This window comes from Saccopteryx leptura, chromosome 11 (assembly GCF_036850995.1).
Source record: "Saccopteryx leptura isolate mSacLep1 chromosome 11, mSacLep1_pri_phased_curated, whole genome shotgun sequence".
NCBI classification, from domain to species: domain Eukaryota; kingdom Metazoa; phylum Chordata; class Mammalia; order Chiroptera; family Emballonuridae; genus Saccopteryx; species Saccopteryx leptura.
This window is the reverse complement of record NC_089513.1, coordinates 69,944,826-69,965,283: the sequence shown is the minus strand read 5'-3', so window position 1 is coordinate 69,965,283 and position 20,458 is coordinate 69,944,826. Positions and strand designations below refer to the sequence as shown.

General features: G+C 55.5%; 1 protein-coding gene across 1 annotated transcript in view; it reads left to right on the top strand.

Moving 5' to 3' along the window:
• Positions 1–20,458, top strand: part of SLC6A17 (solute carrier family 6 member 17) — a 46,029-nt gene that overhangs the window by 13,264 nt on the left and 12,307 nt on the right. The window contains exons 2-6 of the mRNA XM_066352814.1: positions 2,082–2,451; positions 5,716–5,873; positions 7,507–7,633; positions 8,687–8,868; positions 10,236–10,346. Of these exons, the coding sequence (XP_066208911.1) occupies positions 2,166–2,451; positions 5,716–5,873; positions 7,507–7,633; positions 8,687–8,868; positions 10,236–10,346 (864 nt within the window). The 5' untranslated portion in view covers positions 2,082–2,165. The remainder of the gene's footprint in view (positions 1–2,081; positions 2,452–5,715; positions 5,874–7,506; positions 7,634–8,686; positions 8,869–10,235; positions 10,347–20,458) is intronic.

Genomic DNA, 20,458 nt, shown 5'->3' with positions numbered 1-20,458 from the left:
TTTCTCATGTTGATGACCAGAGCTGCCACTCACCAGGCTATGTATGGGGAAGCGTGTTCTCCGGTGGGTCGGCAGCACGATGGATTGTGCAGACTTGTGGAATCCCCCTCGCTTTTCTCCGGTTGTGGCAGGAGGCACAGTCAATCAAACCTAACGCGCTGCAGATTGCTCTGACCGGGTCCTGCTGCAGGCTGAAGACCTGCCGATGGGCTCTGAGCGGGCGCACCCTGCCCACTGCGGTCTCCAGCAGGACCCCCACCCTTCTCCCCAGCTCTGGTTTTGATAAAAATTCTCAATGTCAGCTATAGGGGAGGTGAGATACCCAGACAAGCAGCCAGTGCACATGCCTTAGGTTTGCTCCATCTGAGTGCCTTGGGGACAGGGACCTGCTGATGGGGGAGGAGAAGGGGCTCGTCCTGGAAGCCCAGGCAAGCACTGGGCCTCCCCATGGCACAGTGCCCTGGGACACCATTGGCTTGTGTAGCCTGGGCAAGGCAGCAGCCTAGGGGGCCGAGGACCAAACCGTTCACAGACACACAGCCCCGCCCTGGGGCAGCTGCAGGACACAACGGGATATTCTCAGCTGAGCTACCGTGGAGTCCCAATAGAGTGCTGCATCTCTCCTAGGAAATTCTGGGACCTTCTAGACAGGCTGGCTCAGTCCCAGTCATTCCAAAGCCCAAGACCCTGACTGTCCCTGGGGTGGCAGGGGACAGTCCCAAAGACTCACTGTCCCTTTCAGATGAAGAGGGCAGGGAAGTGTCACCTGCTGATGTGGCCCAAGTCCTGGCCTGGGAGGATTGGTGAACCCCACAGACTAGAGTGGACAGTTGTTCCCAACTGCCAGGCCTCCCAGCTTCATTAGCAGGATCCAGCTGACCAAGTCCCCTCGAAGGTCGGTCTTTGCTGGAGTCAGCCAGCAGGTCTGGGTCAAGCCCAGCGGGGAGGGCAGCGGGCACACTTCTGCGGCGCGGTGACCTTGCCCTGTCGTTCACGCGGCCAGTCTGGGGAGAACAGATGGGCGTCGGCTTCCTTAGTTAAGTAATTACAGAGCAGGGTAATTTATATTTCTAGAAAGGCAGAGGACAACTGTAGGCCAGGTGTATGTGTGTTTAATTTTAAATTCTCTGACCTCCCCTTAATGAAGAGGTGCCTGGAAATAGAGTAGAATGCAGGGATCCTTCAAAGGGGCTCCTTTTTGGGCGCTGTTTCTTTAAGGGGATGAAAGAGGGCTGAGGAACGGCAGGGCAGCGAGTTGCCTGCCCCGCCCCCGTTGTGCAGATATGATCTGCTGTAGAGCTGTCGCTGGAGGATGGAGAACCTGCTCTTGGCTCCGGTGGCCCTCAGATAATGTCATTGGTGAGCAATGACCCAGGATTTGTTGGCTCCGAGCAGACACCTTCAGGGCTCTGGTGCCAGAATCTTTAGCCAAGCCTGGTCAGTGCTCCTGCCTGGGCAGTGAAGGAGCCACAGCGCCTGGTGTCCAGGGGCCCCACAGTGAGAGCTCTAGTCCTCCATGTCCCCCCAAATGTCAACATCCCTTTGAGTCACCTGGGGATCCTATAAAAATGCAAAGAAAGATTGAGCAGGTCTGCAGTGGGCCTGACATTCTGCATTTCTAACCAGTCCCTCTGATGCTGTTGGCCCACAGCAACGTTTTGAATAGAAAGACCCCAGGGAATGCAGCAGCTGGCTTCCCTGAGTCCCACCGGGGCTCAGGAGAACACAGGGGCTCGGACTTGGCACAGCAACCTGCTTGACTCTGGGAGGGGGCAGCTGTGGGACCTCCACATGGTCTTGAGCACTTGGACCTGCATTTATGAAAGGGACTAATGCTTCTGTGGACGACGCCTGATTTGGGTTTGGTATCTGGTGTGCTTCTAGTGATGCTCAGATGAGGCCTGTGGGGAAACTGAGTCTGCTGACCTTGGGCTCTGCAGTGGGCACCCTCAATGGGGAAGAAGGCCAGCTCAGTATTCCTTGCCACTGACCAGCTCTGTGTGTGTGGCAAGGAATCGATGTGGGCCTCCCACCTCGCTGGCCTGGCCAGCTGATCCTCTCCTGCTCACCTGGTTTCACAGGTCCCGGATGAGAAGGAGCTGACAACAGCGAGTCCCACCTTCTCCGTGTGCTACGAGCCGGGCCGCGCGGCCCCCGTGGCCCTGATGCCGAAGAACAGCAAGGTGACCCAGCGCGAGCACAGCAACGAGCATGTCACGGAGTCCGTGGCCGACCTGCTGGCCCTCGAGGAGCCCGTGGACTACAAGCAGAGCATCCTGAATGTGGCGGGCAGGCCTGGCGGCAAGCAGGAGGCAGCAGAGGAGGAGCTGGACACCGAGGACCGGCCGGCCTGGAACAGCAAGCTGCAGTACATCCTGGCCCAGATCGGCTTCTCCGTGGGCCTCGGGAACATCTGGAGGTTCCCCTACCTGTGTCAGAAAAATGGAGGCGGTAAGAGGCAGGCCAGCCGGCCCCGGGGTGCCCTGCAAGTGGGTCGGGCTGAGGGGTGAAAAGGAACGCCCTCTGCCCTGATCAGAACTGGAACCCACGTGGGTCTGAGCTCAGGCTTGCAGAGTAAGACCATCCGGGAATTGCTCAGTTAAGAGCTGTCTGGGCGGCCTGGGTTCAAGTTCCTGCCCAGCAAGTCAGCTCTCTGTGCCTCTCTGTTCCGCGCCTGTAAAATGGGAATAATAGGAATTCCTGCCTTACTGGATAGTTGGGAGGATGAAAGAGCTTTACACGTAGGATGCTTAACACGGTATCTTCCACGCTGTAAAGAGCAACTTCTGGTTGTCATTATTAAATGCCAACTAGGCGCCAGGCCCTGTCCTAGGCACTTACTGGATATTAGGCCGGAATAGATGAGACTGTTGGTATTTAAGCATCTTGGTACAATCAAAGCACCAATTTCATGTGGCTCAACCATCGAATCCCCCCAACAACCCCATGTTATTATCATTCTCATTTTAGAGACTGCAAAACTGAGGCACAGAGAGGTTAGGTAACTTGCTCAAGGTCATGCAGCTAGTGATAAAGTCAGGATTTAAACCTGGACATCTTGGCCCTTGGGCCTGGCTGAGATGGAGTTATCACACCTACTGCTTCCCAGGTAGGAGGGGCCCTCATGCTGGGCCCTGAGTTTGAATCCCCCTAGAGGATCTTACTCTGGTATCAAACCCCTTCTGCTCCCCAGAGTCTGGGTCTCAACCCTGACTCAGTATGCATCTCAGAAGGCCAAGACCAAGGCCAGCTTTCAAATCCCAGGAATAACCTGGGGGTTGGCCAGAAATGAGACTTAAAGCATAGACTGTTAGCTACCCAGGAGACCTCAGTGGTCCTGGAACCCAGTCCCTACAGCCATCTGTTAAGTTTCCTAATGCCCTGAGCAGTGTTCCCCCGCCACTCAGACAGCCGGCCCGAGGCTCCTGAAGGCAGCTGGGACATCAAGGGAAATCCAGACGTGTCCTTAAGGTGGAAGGGGGCACGTTTTCAAATGATTTCAACAAGGGCTGATGCAAAAAAAGCACCTCTGATTACCCAGAAACTCTGCGCCCCCAGCCCGCATCCCCCGAGCACTGTGGTTAGCGAGGACTCAGCCTGGTGGGGTGACCGGCTGTCGAGGCAGCGGACCCGGGCCGGGCTGAGGTGGATGGGTCTGAGTGAAGGGTGGCGGGTGGCTGGTGGCCGGTCTTTGCTGCAGGACCCCTCTTTGGACAGTACTTACCTGGAGTCTTTCCCTGGTTCTTTGGGGAGAGAAGAGAAACATCCATAGGAGAGGCCAACCTACTTCTCCGACTCCCTGAACCCATCTCCCTGAACATCTTGTCCATCCGAGGACACGCGGCCGAAACACAGACCCAGTGCGGCTGCGTCCCTCGGCTGCCCTGCCGGTCTGTCCCCGCCCTCCCACCTCCCCAAGCCCAGGACCCAGACAGAACTAGGTTAAAAGACAGAACCTTTCTCCTTTTAGCACCGTGATGGCGCTGCTTGTTAGTAACAAGTGGAATTTACATGTGACTCTGTGTGTGTGTGTGAGTGAACTGGATGCTGTTGTGTCAGGCTCAGTTGGTTGCTTTGCTGGAAGCCTTTCCTGATTAGCTCTGTTGGACCCCTCAGTTGGTTCTGTGTGTGTGTGTGTGTGTGTGTGTTTGTGTGTGAGTGAACTGGATGCTGTTGTGTCAGGCTCAGTTGGTTGCTTTGCTGGAAGCCTTTCCTGATTAGCTCTGTTGGACCCCTCAGTTGGTTCTGTGTGTGTGTGTGTGTGTGTGTGTGTGTGTGTGTGTGTGTGTGTAAGTGACCTGGATGCTGTTGTGTCAGGCTCAGTTGGTTGCTTTGCTGGAAGCCTTTCCTGATTAGCTCTGTTGGACCCCTCAGTTGGTTCTGTGTGTGGGTGTGTGTGTGTGTGTGTGTGTTTGTGTGTGTGTGAGTGAACTGGATGCTGTTGTGTCAGGCTCAGTTGGTTGCTTTGCTGGAAGCCTTTCCTGATTAGCTCTGTTGGACCCCTCAGTTGGTTCTGTGTGTGTGTGTGTGTGTGTGTGTGTGTGTGTGTGTGTGTGTGTAAGTGACCTGGATGCTGTTGTGTCAGGCTCAGTCGGTTGCTTTGCTGGAAGCCTTTCCTGATTAGCTCTGTTGGACCCCTCAGTTGGTTCTGTGTGTGTGTGTGTGCGCACGCGCGCGCGCGCACACACACACACACACACACAGTGTTGACCTTGCTTGTGTGAATCTGGATTCCTGCCAGCTCTTGTGGGCTAGCACATATTGGGGCGCATGTCACGTTATGGGGGGCAGAGTGGTGTGGCTAGAGGGTCTTCTGGAGACACCCAGCTTGCAGGGCTTGGTCTGGGGGTGCTGGGTGACCATCAGGGCACTGCTGACTGCTGCTGGTCTGGCACCATTTGACGGGCAGGCAGGGCTGTGCCAACAGCATTGCTAACAGGACTAGGTCATTGGCACAGCTCTCGACGGGATCACTCGTCTGTGTCCAGACATGGTTTTAATTCTCCAGCTAAATGCCCTGTCACTTGGAAACGAGATTGTGTCTGCAGTGAGGCCCAGGATAGCGAGTTTAATTTATTGTCTGGAATCTTTAGTGATAGCCATTCTACCCTTTATGGTCCTCCCTGCTACACTTTCCTGAACTGCTCATTTCTCTCCCGTTCCTCCCAATTAGCTGTAGATTAATGGCCACGCTGGTCCGATTCCCTCTCCCTGGAGAGCTTCCAAGCTCCGCTTCCCGGGAGCTGCCCGGTCTGCTGTGTCAGCATCTGGCTCAGACACAGGGAAGGCTGTGCCCAGGGCCTGTGCCTCCGGGGGGCCCCCTCCATCTGGGCTGCCGCTCTGTGGGTGAGAGGGGCTGGGAACAGGTGTCCGCAGAGTATGTCGCGAGGTGAGTGTGTCTATTGGCATGCGATGTGACATACGGATTCCAAGAGGCAGTCCAGTATCTGTCCGTCTGTCTGTCTTTGGGTCTAGTCTTGTAAGCGGGAGGCATTGATGTCCGTCTGGATCTCCCCTTAGTGTTTCAGGCCGGGGAGTCACGGGGAAGTGGCAGGTCACACGCCTGAGCCAGACCATTCCTGGAGGAGCGCCGGGGACCAGGGACAGCTTGAGAGGATCAGGACCGTGGGCAGGGCTGCAGGCCTGGGCTGCCAGCCCTCCCTTGCCCTGGCGCCATGCCCCGGACGCCCTCGGACATCCCTCCCTCCTCCGCAGGTGCCTACCTGGTGCCCTACCTGGTGCTGCTGATCGTCATCGGGATCCCGCTGTTCTTCCTGGAGCTGGCCGTGGGCCAGAGGATCCGCAGGGGCAGCATCGGCGTGTGGCACTACGTGTGCCCCCGCCTGGGGGGCATCGGCTTCTCCAGCTGCATCGTGAGTCGGGGCTGGCAGCGGGCGCTCACCGGGAGGCGGGGGAGCCGCTCTGGGGTACAGGGTCTCCAGACCAGCGTCCCCGGGCCAGGTCAAGGGCAGGGAAGGAGACCCTCGCCGTGAGATTTCCTCCCAGCTGGTGTCTCAGGAGCACGTTATTTCCCTAACTGGGAGCTGCCTCCACTGCCTGCAGCAGGAATACGTTTGGGATTGTTAGTAAGGAGGAAAGGCTGGGACATGTTCACAGGGGGTGGGGGGGCACCTGGAATATCTCTGCCGGAGTTCTCCGGGGACATGTGGACCACCCCAGAGACCCCGCTCTGCTTGCTGGCCCATTGGGTCCCCGCGAGGGAGACCCTTCCTCTTTCCTTGGTTAAAGAGTGCTTCAGTGGGGCAAGCGGGAGGCAGGAAAAGGCAGTACCCCGGGGCGCGGGCTCTCCTTGCCGGTGTGCTGTGCTCATGCGCAGAGCTGGAGGAGGACTCCGACAGGAGCCAGCCCCGGAGGGGGCGCTTCGTGAGGGCCCTCGGCTCACCCTCAGGGCCTTGCTTGGCGCTCTGGGTGAGGATACCGAGCCTCCCGCAGGGACAAAGCCCACAGGTACTCACGCTCACTCCTGGGATAAAAACTGGAATCTGCTACTGGAATGGCCTGAGGGTTCTGTCAGGTGTATGGTTCTGCCAGGTCAGCCCCAGCCTGGCTCAGGCAGAGGCCGGAGGAGGGTCTATGCAGCTGCCCCTCTCGTGCTGGGCGTTGCCTCTGCACAGGTGGGCACAGCCAGGTACAGCCCCTCTGCTGGGGCTGTCCATGAGTGTGAGTGGGCCCTCCCTTGGAACAAAAGCACCCTAGTGAAGAAAGTGGGTGTCCCCCTCCCTCTACATCCCCTATAAGGTGCTGCGGGACTGTCTGCTCCTGCACACCGGGGCTCGGGTGACATCACTGAAGCCAGAGGCCCTCAGCTGTCACATCAACCAGCAGTGTCACTGATGCATGATACAGCCAGGCCCCGGGAGATAGAAGGGACCTGTCACCATCCATGCAGCAGATTTGTGTATGAGAAAGCCTTGCTTTCAAAGAAATACCTGGGCTCCTCAGTTCGAAGAAATTAGAAGTGACATCCTTTTAGAGGCGAGAAATGAGAACTGACATCTTTCTAGAGGTGAGCTGCAGACAGTACCGGATGTAAGTCCTGAGAGAAGGGTGGACACAGGAAACCAGTAAGCAGCATCCAGAAAATTCCAGAAAGCACCATGGTCTGGGCATATGGACTCTCGAGGCCAGGGCCGTCTCGGGGGCAGCTCTGGAGTTGTGCTCCTCAGTCATCAGGAAATGATGGGGAAGTGCTTTGAGCATCTTAGAAGAATCTCAAACTGGAAAGGATTAACATATTAAGAATTTATTGCTTAAAGGAGAGAACTTTAATATCAGAAACATTCCTCTGTGGATGCTTTGAATACCAGATGAACGGAGGATTAGGAGGGGCCTTCGGCTGCCCGATCTCACCCCTCCTCCCCCTCCTCCTCCCAGGTTGGGCTCTGCTGTGTGCAACCAGCCCAGCACTGCGCCTTGGGAGGGGGGGGACAGGTGGGGGCGTTCCCCACCACCGCCATGACCCCTGCCCTGGCCCCTGGTCCTCAGGTCTGCCTCTTTGTCGGGCTGTATTACAATGTCATCATCGGGTGGAGCATATTCTACTTCTTTAAGTCCTTCCAGTACCCACTGCCCTGGAGCGAATGTCCTGTCGTCAGGAATGGGACCGTGGCAGGCAAGTACGGGACCCTCTGAGTATGCCCAAATTGGGGACCCCGGTCAGCCCTGTCCCAGGAAGGAGTCAAATGAGCCTCAGAGGCTTTGGCACAGATTTGGGATTGCATTGACTTGCTGTGTCACCTTGAATAAGACACCTGCCCTCTCTGATCCTCATTCCCCCTTCTGATGCCCTTTCTCCAGCCTGTCCCATGGGGTTCTCGTGGGGACTAAACGAACGAGCGAGTGCAGTAAAGCTCTGGAAATGGAAACTTTTCTTTAGTTGTTACCGACTACTCTGTACTTCTTAAATACCACCCTCTCTGGAAACAGTCTTCGTTTGCAAACCATTTCAGTTAAGGGCTGGGTGATTTATCCCACCTCCCAGGTGGGTAAACCGAGGCCCAGAAACAACGTTCCCATGGCCACACCGCTGGTTTAACCCAGGGATGGGAATCCGGGTCATCAGCTCCCAGCTCAGCACCTTCCCGAGGGGCTGGAGCAGTGGTCCCCAACCCTTGGGCCGTGGACCGGTACCGGTCCGTGGGCCATTTGGTACCAGTCCACAGAGAAAGAATAAATAACTTACATTATTTCCCTTTTATTTATATTTAAGTCTGAACGATGTTTTATTTTTAAAAAATGACCAGATTCCCTCTGTTACATCTGTCTAAGACTCACTCTTGACGCTTGTCTAGGTCACGTGATACATTTATCCGTCCCACCCTAAAGGCCGGTCCGTGAAAATATTTTCTGACATTAAACCGGTCTGTGGCCCAAAAAAGGTTGGGGACCACTGGGCTAGAGGCCAGTTCCGCCTGACCCCTCCCGCCCTCCACAGACAGACGTGGACAGCGGGCGGCACAGGTGGGCATTTAAATCATTGTGTCCTGACGCCGCCCCGGCCGTGTCGGGAGCCCCGGAGTCCCCAGGTCTGCCAGGTCCTAGTTAACCCAGAACAGGCACACCCCCTGCCCCCTGCCACGCTCAGCTGTCCCCTTGCCCACTGCTGCCCTGGGGGACGAGCAGGTGGCCCCGCAGCCTGCCTCTGAGGCCTTTGCTGCTGTCACAGTGGTGGAGGCGGAGTGTGAAAAGAGCTCGGCCACTACCTACTTCTGGTACCGAGAAGCCTTGGACATCTCCAACTCCATCTCGGAGAGCGGAGGCCTCAACTGGAAGATGACCCTGTCCCTCCTTGTGGCCTGGACAATTGTGGGCATGGCCGTCGTCAAGGGCATCCAATCCTCGGGGAAGGTGAGTGGGGAGTGGGCACTCAGACCCACACAGTCTGGAGGGTAGGCCGCTGAGGGGTCTGGGTCGCCCCCGCAGGGTCCTGGGGGTGGGCGTGGCCTCAGGGTGACTCAAGATGAGGACATAGACCCTCTGAGGAGGCGATGGCGGGCAGCCCCTCTGAGGAGGCTCCACACAGCTGTCAGCGGGCGCTGACCAGCCAAGCCCCACACACCTCCTCCGTGCAGCTTAGATCCCCTTCAGATACGGGCTCATTCACCTTTGTCACGTGTCAGTGGTTACAGACTGCCAGGGCTGGGAAGGATGTTAAGGATCCTGGAGCCAAATCCGCTCATTATTCTGATGAGGAAACTGAGGCCGAGAGAGGGGACAGCCCCTCGCCTGAGACCACACAGCCAGTCTGTCCCTCAGAGCTGGACTCAGAGCCCTGGCTGTCTGCCCGAGGCCCCAGGGTCTTTACCAGACTCAGCGAGCAAGGAAGCTAAGCCTTGGAACAGTAGCACGGTCTCAGCCACCTCCTCTTGCCTCTCTGAAGGCCAAATTGTGACTGACACAAAATTGTGGCACTTACCAGTGTATGAATGCATTTGATCCACCATGAGTTAGCAGTTACTGCACCCATTTTATAGACGAGGAGGTGGAGGCACACCAAGGCTAAGTAAAGAGCCCAAGATCACGTGCTTCTTAAGTGGTGGAGCCAGGATGAGAACGCAGGTGGTCTGGCTGCGGACACGCACGCTCCTAACCTTCACACCGCGCGGCGCGAGCAGCCCCCCGACTTGTGTCAGCGCAGCAAACGTTGCGTGAGCATCTTCTTTGCGTGAGGCTCTGTGCCAGGCACATGGGGATGTGGAAACACACATGTTAGAAAATAGCACACAATTTATAATCACAAGAGGCAGGACCTTCTTTTGATCTTTTTACTTGGGAGCCATGACTGTAACCTCCTGGATGCCTTCTGTCAAAGGAGCTGTAAGGACAGGGGAGATCCTGGGGGGGGGGGGGGGGACTGAAGCCAGGGACACGGAGCAGGCACAAAACAAAAAAAATGAGGAGCGGAGAGCAAAGGGTTCCTCGCCGCCTTGACGGGTCTGGGGGGTGGGGAGGCCGCGGGCGCAGCCCCGCCGGCCCTAGAAGGAGAGAACCAGGCCCAGCCATGCTGACTCCAGCTTTTCTGTGCTCCTGTTTGTGCCTTGGCCCCAGGCCAGACGTGCAGTGGGGTTGGCCCCGTGCCCAGGGGTCCCAGGGGTCCCGGGGCTCTGCTCTCGGCAGCTATCAGAGGCGGTTCATGTGCCCCAGCTGTGAGCAGGGAGGGGGGTGCCAGCCGCAGGAGGGCCCGGTCCCACGGTGGGTCCCTGTCCTCTCTGCAGGTGATGTATTTCAGCTCCCTCTTCCCCTACGTGGTGCTGGCCTGCTTCCTGGTCCGGGGGCTGCTGCTGCGAGGGGCTGTCGATGGCATCCTGCACATGTTCACTCCCAAGGTAGGCGTCCTGGGCCACCGGGGCTGCACGGGCTCATCAGCCTCACGCAGGGTCGCGCTGGCGGGGGACCTGCTGTGGTCAGACCCTGCGGGGACGCGCTGGAGACGAGGACGGGCCCCGCCCTCTGGGTCTCCGGGGGACGGACATCACGTTCGTTTGGGTGAAATCAGAAGCAAGCTTCAGAGAGGAGGCGACATGTGAACTGAGCCTTCGGGAGCAGATAAGATTTCAGTGAGTGTCAGGAGGACATTGCAGACAAAGGAACCACATGAGCAAGCGTGGAAAAGCACTGGGCGTGCTTGAGGTGACAGTGGGAAGTCAGGTGTGGCGGGGGCACGGGGACAGGGAGCCGTGTGGGTTTCAGGGGGTGCTTCTGTGACTGCAGAAACCAGGAAGACGCCTAAGAGAAGAAAGCCCCCCAGGAATCCCAGCACGTACCCAGACCAGAGGAACAATGTTACTCTTTTATTAAAGATGATAGACCCCATGGGTAGTGATTTTACCCTCATCTCATCCATCCGCATCTCATAGAATCCTCCCAGTAGCCTGGCGAGGGGGCCGCGCAGGACCAGAGTACCCGTGTCACAGGCCTGCACGGGAGTCCTGAAGATGGCCACCCAGGTTTCCTCCCGGTGGTCTCTCCAGCCTCCGTCCCTGCCTCTCTGTGCCCTTCCGGACCACTGGGCACAGCTGGCACGAGCCAGTCCACTGAGGAGTAAAGGAATTTCAAATGCAGGTTGGGATGTTCTTCAAGGTGCCCCAGGCAATGTAACTAGTAATCCCGCTGGGCAGGCTGGGAAGTCCGCCTCCAATGCCAGCTGACCGATCAGCCACCAGCAGGGCCTGGTGAGACTCCAGTCCACAGGCATGGGTCAGAACCCTGCTAGATGATGCCTTCAACATTGTTCACACACACACACACACACACAGAAAGCTCATGCAAGTGGCACAAGGGGAAGAATTTCCTGATCTAGTGGGGTTGGAAATCCCCATCCTCTCCCCTGCCGTGCACCTGTGACAGCGCCTCGTGTGGGGGGTGGCCATGTGCAGGACACACACGACTCCGTATACACCAGGCAGCAGAAACCGGCCCTCGGCATGCTGGGAAGTCACTTCTGAGCTTTCCCTGGCAACAACCACGGCGGTCCACCTTGTGAAGCACTTAGTGACTCACCGGAAGCATGAGGGTGACTCCTGGGCAACGTGGCTGGTGCAGGGTTGCTGTGACCACGTGGTGTCTGACAGAGGAGAACAGGGCAAACCTGGTCTCCTTGGGGGAAACCAGCCATGAGAAGAAAGCCAACTGCTTTATGGAGTACTTCAGCTGCATTTCTAGAACCAGCCTAATGCGCACACTGAGTCTTTCGGTGGTACCTCAGTAGTAAACTTTATGAGGAAATGATTACTCTGGAGATGGCCATACATGTGAAGAGTCACGCCGGTCTCCAGAGGGGCCCTGTGGTGGTATTGGGAAAGCCCGGTGTTTAATTCCAGGAGCAAGGGAACCCACTGGTGACATCGGCTGCTGGTCCCAGCGCACACACTACTGCTCCCCATTTGATTCAGACACTCTTTAAACACCTTTTTTATTTATGAATTATCTCAGGCATATAAACACATACATAATAATATAATAATCATTCTTTTTCTTGTTTATTTTTCTTAAGTGGGAAGTGGGGAAGCAGAGAGACAGAGATAGACTCCCGCATGTGCCCCAACCAGGATCCACTTGGCAAGCCCCCTACCAGACGATGCTCTTCCCATCTGGAGTGTTGCTCTGTTTCCTAGGAACCGAGCTATTTTAGTGCCTGAGGCAAGGCCATGGAGCCATCCTTAGCACCTGGGGCCAACTTGCTCCAACTGACCCATGGCTGCAGGAGGGGAAGAGAGAGAAAGAGAGAGAGGGAGGGGGGGTGGAGAAGCAGATGGTTGCTTCTCCTGTGTGCCCTGACTGGGAATCAAACCCAGGACATCCACACCCTGGGCTGACTCTCTACCACTGAGCCAACCGCTCAGGGCCAGTTAAGAAAGAAAATATTCTTAAGAAAGAAAATATTACAGATGTCATATCATTATAGCCCAACCTGATCCCATTCTCTCTCCTCAAAGATAAGCACTATCCTGAATTTGGGATTTATCCTGGTAACACATTAAAAAATTTTTTTTGTAATATATATATGTATATCCATAAATAGCATATAGACATTTGTGCATACTTTTAAACTTTACAGGAATAGCATCATATATGCAAGCTAGAACAACTTGCTTTTATTTTTGCTCAACACTGTTTTTTGATATTTAGCTATCGTGATATGCATAATTCTAGTGCATCCATTATAGCTGCTGCATATGGTATTCCACAGTAGCACTAAACTGCAGTTGATTTATGCATTCCCCAGTTGCTGATTATTTAAGTTTTTTCCAGTGTTCATCATTGCTAATGCTACGATAAACATCATTACACAGGCCTTCATGTGCACAAGTCTCTCTGGAGTGTATGTGTTTAGGAGTGGAATTGCTGTCCCAAAGCGTATGCATATCTTCAGTTTTACTAGATGTTGGCCAAATTGCTCTCCAAAGTGGTTGCATCTATTAACACTCCCACCAGTTGTATAGGAGAGGCCCAGTTGCTGCACATTTGTTTATCTTCAACTATTGTCAATCAAATGGGTGCAAAATGGTTGATGTGCACTTTGAACGACAGGGACCCTCCTTTCCAAAACCCTTTCCTGGATGTTCTGAGAACCATGTCATCCCACGTTAGCATCTGCAGAGGCCAGAGTCTTCACGAGGTGAAGTATAAAGAAATAAATCCGCAAGGCTGTAGAGGAACCAGGCCACCAAGAACCAGCAGGTGTGGCCCTGGCTCACGTAGCTCTGTGACTTTCAGGCCGGCTGCAGTCTGTGGGGCCCATGTTGAGACCTTGCCCACTGAGCAACAGTTCTCTGGGCCAGCTCCTGCCCTTGACCCTGGAGGGATGTGTGAGTAAGGAAAGGGGGCCTGAGGGCCTCAGAGGTCAAACTCCTCCAGCGAGGATCTCCTTCACAGCCTGTGCCACTGTGAGGCCGGTGAGGCCAGTGGTCATGGCTGCGGTGAGGTTACTATGTACGAATCCTTCCAAGTCGATTGCAGGAAGACCCGCTCCCGGAAACAGTCGTCTGACAGCCCAGTCACGGCCGACGACTGTTGCGGAGCTGGGACTGTTTCAGCATAGGTGAGTGTGAGGGTGAGATGTGAGGACCGCTCTCAGGCAAGTTCTCGCCGGGAATGGTGCTACAGGGTCCGGGTCGCGGTTGCACAGGCTGTGCGTGCGCTGCCCTGATCAGACTGACCACAGTGTCCACGACGGGGGTCCTGCCATTTGGCAGCCATGGCAGAGTCCAAGGCTTTGGGCTAGGACATCTCAGAATCCTGAAAGCAGCAGGGTGTCTCCATGGAGACCCTGAGTGACCTGGACGGTGCTCCCTCCTCTCAAGTCTCCCAGCAACAGAGATGTCCCACGCTGTAGGACAGGCGTCCCCAAACTACGGCCCCCTGAGGCCATTTATCCAGCCCCCACTGCACTTCTGGAAGGGGCACCTCTTTCATTGGTGGTCAGTGAGAGGACCACTGTATTTGGCAGCCCTCCAATGGTCTGAGGGACAGTGAACTGGCCCCCTGTGTAAAAAGTTTGGAGACCTCTGCTAAGACCTGCACTTTCGGTCCGTGGCTCCAAGCAGTGACTGAGGGTGGCGAGTACCATGATGACCAGTAGTAGCAGTTTTGCTGGGACACTATCTCATGTTAATGGCTAGTGAACTTTTTGGAATTCTTAAGGCCCCTTCTATCCCGATGACTTTCTTCCCATCCAGTGAAAAACCCAAGTCAGTGTGGGGTGCCATGCAATTAAGCGTATGACTTGCTCAGCAACTTACAGTGATGGATTATGGTAGATTTTTTTAACCCTCAAAACTTCAAGGAGATGTTTATCACAAGTCCGAGTGCTCCCGTCCTTCGGCCCAGGGATTTCACTTCCCGGTCTCTGTCCCGCAGATGTGCTCATCCACAAGCAGAATGATCTGTGCACGGTACTGGTCATCACAGCATTTTGTTTTAGTAGCAAAAGATTGAAAACAACCCACATGACTTTTGTTCACTTATTTTTTCATTCGGCAAAGGTTCGCTGAATGCCTGTTATATTCTGAGCACTGCTGTGGGTCCTGGGACCCAGCAGTGAACAAAGCAGACAGACTTCCTCGCGTGTTGGTGGAGGGAGACAGCGTAAGATGGAGGAAATGTTGGGTGGTGTTGGTGAGGAGAAGAATAAAGCAGAGAAAGAGGGTTGGGGGCATGGGGGGAAAGGTTGCTTTAGAGAGTGTGCACAGGGAAGGCCTTGCTCAGAAGATGACGTTGAGTGAAGACCCGAGAGAGGTGAGGGAGCAGGCCCTGTGGATGTTTGGGGGTAGCGCATTGCATCATTGCAAACAGAACAGTCAGCCAGAGGCCTTGAGATCGGACGTGTCTGGCACATTCAGGGAGGCTAGTGTTGCCGGAACGGGCAGGGGGAGCAGTAAGACATGTGGTCAAGGGCCAGTGGGAAGCCACCTCACGAGGGTCTTGCAGGCCAGGGAAGGGCTTTGGTGTTTATTCTGGGTGAAAGGGAAGCCATTGGAGAGTTCTGAGTAGAGGAGCAACATGATCTGACTTCATCTTCGAAGGATCACTTCGGCTGCCATTAAGAATCTGAGGGATCAAGGGCAGGACAGGGAGACCCACTAGGAGGCTGCATCCAAGTGCTACATAGAATTCATTTCAGGTGAGAGGTGCCTGTGATTGGAGCCAGGTAATGGCGATGGGAATGATGAGAAGTGGTCAGATATAGGGAGGAAGGAAAGTCAGCCGAATTTGCTGTTGTATTGGATGTGAGGTGTGGGAGAGAGGGCTTAAGGATGACTCCAAGACCTTTTTCCCGAGCAAGTAGAAGGATGGAGTTAACATCAACGGATCTGGGGAGGACGGTGGGAGCAGCAGGTTTGGCAGGGAACACCGAGAGTGCCGTTCTGAATGCGACAGGTCTACATGTCTAGCAGACACCCAGGTGGAGATGTTGAGTGGGTGGTTGGATAGGCGAGTCTGGAGGTTGGGTGGAAGTATAAATTTGGGGGTCCAAGAATTTAAAGCCATGGATTGGTTCCAGCCACCCTGAGAGGGAAGGTAGACAGAGACGAGGTCTGAGTGCTGAGCACTGAGCACTGAAGTCCCAGAGTTTAGAGGTTGGGGGAAGGTAGACAGAGACGAGGTCTGAGTGCTGAGCACTGGAGTCCCAGAGTTTAGAGGTTGGGGGAAGGTAGACAGAGACGAGGTCTGAGTGCTGAGCACTGGAGTCCCAGAGTTTAGAGGTTGGGGGAGAGAGAGCCAATGAGGGAGGAGGGGACGGAGGAAGGAGACGTCCATCCCCCAAAGTGGAGAAGGCGCTTTAAGAAGGAGGGAATGGTCAGCCACATCCAAAGCTGCCAGGAAACTGGGTAATGAGGACTGAGAAATGGCCGATGCGCTTGGCAACAGAGGGGTCCCTGGTGATCGTGACCAGAGCTGTTTTGGTGGAGTGCTGGGGACAATCTCCTAGTAATGCGTTCAAAGAAAAATTGGAGGTGAGAAATTGGAGGCCTGTAATATAAACCACTTATTTTCAGGAGTTTTGCTGTAAAGGAGGGAGGCAGAGACGTTGAGAAATGGGGCGTTAACTGGACAGGGCCATGGGATCAAAGGTATTATTCAGAATTTTATAGGATGATAAAAATAACCGATTACCCATGGTTGGTGAGAATGTGAAACAGTGCAGCTGCTTTGGAAAAAACAGTCTGGAAGTTCCTCAAAAGGTTAGAGTTAGCATATGACCCAGCAGTCCCACCCCTGGGTGCCTACCCAAGAGAACTGAAAACACATGTCCACACAAACACTTGTACACAAGTGTTCATGGCAGCATTGTTCGCATTAGCCGAAAAGTGGGAGCAGCTCAAATGTCCATCAACGGATGAGTAGAGAAATAGAGGATAGTATATCCACCCAGTGAAATTATTAGGCAGCCATAAAGAGGAATGAGGGACTGAGCCATGCTCCAGATGGGTGAACGAAAGAAGCCAGTCTCAAAAGACCCCATGTTGTATGATTACATTTACACAAAACGCCCAGACTAGGCAAATCTATAGAAACAAAAAGCAAGTTAGAGGATGCTCAGGACTGGGTTTGTGGGGAGGCTGGGGGAGAAATCTAGTGTGACTGTTAATGGGTATGTCCTTTCTTTTCGGGGTGATGAAGATTCTCTAAAATTGATGGTGGTCATGGCTGTTAAATCGTGTGTTGAGACTCAGTTTCCAATGGGGGTGGTGGTGGATGGAGGTCTTCCCACACTTTCAACAAGCAATTCCCAGAACACCAGCTGGGTGTTCAAGAATTCAACTCAATTCTGAAACTACCCAGAGATAGCATCAAATTTTACAGGTTAAGGGTTCAGTCCTACAAAACTGCACCCCCTCCCTCTCAGACGCCAGTCACAAGCTGAGGTTATCTGTACTTCTGACCTATCCCAGCTATGAATAAGAGGTTTCCCACGACCCCCTTCTTGGGTTTGATTAATTTCCTAGAAGGGCTCCCAGAACTCAGAGAGGCATGTTACTTACTAGATCACTGGTATACTATAAATGGATATCTCTCAGGAACAGATGGAAGAGCTGCATGGGACAAGGTAGGGGGGAGAGGGGGCGGGGCTTCCTTGCCCTGCAGGTGAGCGACTCTCCTCACCTCCACGTGGTCCCCAGCCTGGAGGTTCTCGGGACCTGTCCCCTTTGGTTTTTACAGCAGATTCATAATATAGACACGAGGGATGAAACCACTGGCCATTGGGAATTGACTCAAGCTCTAGCCCTCTCCCCTCCCCCAGAGGTGGCGGGGGACTGAAAGTTCCAAACCTCTGATCCCGGAGTTGGTTCTCCTGGCAAGCAGCCCCCACCCTTACGTGCTTCCACAAGCCACCTCACTCACCTAACAAAAGGCACCTTTATCATTCTCCACACTTAGGAATTCCACAGGGTGTCAGGAGCTGTGCGGCGAACTGTGGATGAAGACCAAATAGCTCACCAGTCACAGTCCTCTGCTCTACTGAGACCATGGAATCATACACTTTAAAAAAATCCAGCTAAGGGGGAAATTGATGTTGTCAGAGAGAAGGCAACCAGTGTCCTTGAATAAGCAGGAGAGAGGGGACCCAGTGCCCGAGTGGAGGAGTTGATCTAGTGGGGAGCACACACTGTCCCCACAGGAGCAGGGGGACAGGCCGTCCTGTGGGCTGAGACGCGGGCAGCTGGCGCTGTAGTGTGGAAGTGCTCACTGCGGGCATTCTCTCCTGGTGGGGCCGTTTTTCTCAGAGACGTAGAAGTGAGCGTGAAGTAATTGTGCAAGGGGGGCAGTGCGTGCAGCACACAGGACTCCTGAAGGTGAGGGGTTGGGAGTATGCGGCGACGTGGGCCAGCCTGGTGCCTGGAATGATCACGTGTTGTACAACGGACGGTGCTCACTACGTGCGGGGCCCTGTCACAAGCACCTTCCGTCTATTGGCTCACTTAGGTTCATACCGACCCTCGATGTGGACATTACTAGGACCATTTTGCACGTGGGAAACTGAAGGGCAGAGAGGGTTCAGTCACTTGTCCATGGTCCCACCTGTCCAGGGCCCCAGGTGTGTGTCGCGTGGCTTCTCCAGCTGCTTGGGGCAAGCCCTGAGCAAGTGGAGGGTTGGACGGCACCAGGGTGAGGAGCTGGTCACGTGGTGACAACGGAGAGACTGAAAGGGTGGACCATCCCACTAAGCCGGTCAGGAAGGGAGCGGAGGAGACGAACGGTGAGCGGCAGGGAAGGAGAGGTAGGTCCCAGTGGGGCTGAAGACTGTCTGGAGTCAAGATACCAGAGGAAGCGGGCTGGAAAGACGGAGTGCTGTGGAGTGTGGGGTCCTTAACACCGGAGCTGGAGCCGGAGCCAGAGCTCAGATAGTACGATGGAGGGTGTGGTGTGACCAGAGGAGTGGGGGAAGGGCAAGCTCGGGGGAAGGGCGGTGGTGACGGGACCAGAGGCAGCCTGGTGAAAGGGACACGGGTGTCAATACTGAAGTCGCGGGGCTGACGGCAGGGGCTGTCCTGAGAAGGGAGGAGGCGGTGCGCAGTGGGATGTGGCGTAGGGACTGAGAGGGGCGGCAGCACCCTGGCCACCTCCAGGCCCCAGTGTCCCGAGGGTGTGCTGGAAAGGGACACCCCAGGGCTCAGGGTGGCACTGGGTGTGCTCAGCCCTTCCCCCTGCGGCAGGTTGCCTGGGAGCTGTAGCCACAGGGCAGAAGCGCCAGCCCTCAGCCCCTCTTACCCCCCCCCCCCCACAGTCCCAGTCCAGCGAGCAGACTGATGAATGGACCACTGAGGGTGGGGTCCGGGCAGTGCCCAGGCTCTGCCGTGCTCACCAGGTTATTCTGACGGCAGCCAGGCAGGCGGACCCCGAAGTGAGCAAGGAGGTGAGGAACCTCACCTCCAGAGAAGGGTGTAGAGGTGGGGGACGTCGCTGGCGTCAGGCTGAGTCCCAGGTGCTGGGTGACAACTGCCGGCAGTTTGGCAGAAGTGAAGGCTTGAGTCAGAGCAGGGGACCAGTCATCTGGGTGCAGTCCAGGTGGAGAAGGGTGACCCTGGAGTCATGGACATCTTGCAGCAGCCAAGGTACATGGGGCCCAGGGCCTGAGGGGCCTGCCTGGTGGTCCCTGAGGCAGCCCATGGGGACAAGCCGGGGAGGGGCAGAGTAGGCAGCTTGGCAGGAGCCCTGGAACTCTGCGTTCCCAGCTTTGCGCACTGAGGAAGCGTCGAGCCCAGAAGCTCAGGAGGGGGGAGAGCTCCGTGGACGTCTCTGGTGTGGACAGTAAGAGAAAAAGGGGGAGGAATATACACACACAGGCGTGTACACAGATACGTGCGTGTATATATATGTATAATGGCTGATGTGTGCATTCAATATCCCCTGAAAGGTACACAGGAACTGACGCCATGGTTATGTCCAGGGAAGGGGAGCGGAGCGGGACACAGAGGTGAGCAAGAGGACTTGACTGTGGACCCTCTCCCGCCTTTTGAGCTTTAAGCCACATGAGTGCCTTACTTACAAGCAGTCACGAGGAAGAAGCCACAGCTGTCTTCCGGGCTGGGGCCGGTACCAGCTGAGCCTCGGGCACTGCCGCCTCTGGGCCCTAGACAAGGGAGCAGTTCTGACCAGTGAGCCAAGCTGGCCACTGGGTCAAGGGTGTGTTAGTCCTTAGGGAAGAGAAGTGGGGTCCCTGCAAGTCCTGAAGGCCCAGGAGTGGAGGTCAGTGGTGGCACTCGGCTCACGCAGCTAAAGCAAGGCTTCGGAGTAGGATGATGGGGTGGCCCAGCCTTGTCCCCAGACGGTGAGCTCTGGAGCCAGGTGAATGGGTCCCAATCCCAGGCCCATCTCTCAGCAGTCAGAGGACAGGTTCCTTGGCCTCTTGGTGCCTCAGTTTCCCCAGCTGCAATATGGCGTGGAGCATGGTGGCCCCGTCACAGATGTCAGGAGGGTGTGCAGGACTGCACGCTGCACACTGTGAGCATTAGCTATTATTACTCTTGTCCCTCGTGAAGGTGACACTGCTCTTAGGCAGTGGGAACCTGGCACTCCAGTGCCACCTGGTGTCTCGTGGTCCCATCCGGCTCTCACACGGGCAGGTGCTGGGCAGTGCCAGGGAGCAAGGGCTTGTGCCTGTCACAAAGCTGCTCAGGCTGGGCGCTCCACAGCTGCTCCTGGATTCAGAAAACATCTTCACGCCGCCGAGTTAGATGCCATAAAACACCTCGTTCCCTGCGTGAGGAAGTGACTCAGCCATTGTGCCAAGGAAATGACAGGAAGCCATCACCCGGTTTGGGGGAGGGGGCGCCCCGAGAAGGGTGAGCCTTGTCTTCGGTTTCCTACCTCTCCTCCTGCAGTCACATTCTGACATCTCGAAAGGATGCTGAGCTTCCTGTGGCCGGGCCATGGGCTCCTTCTTTGTTGACACTGTGATCAGGACCATGGTGAGAACATGCACCACCACCCC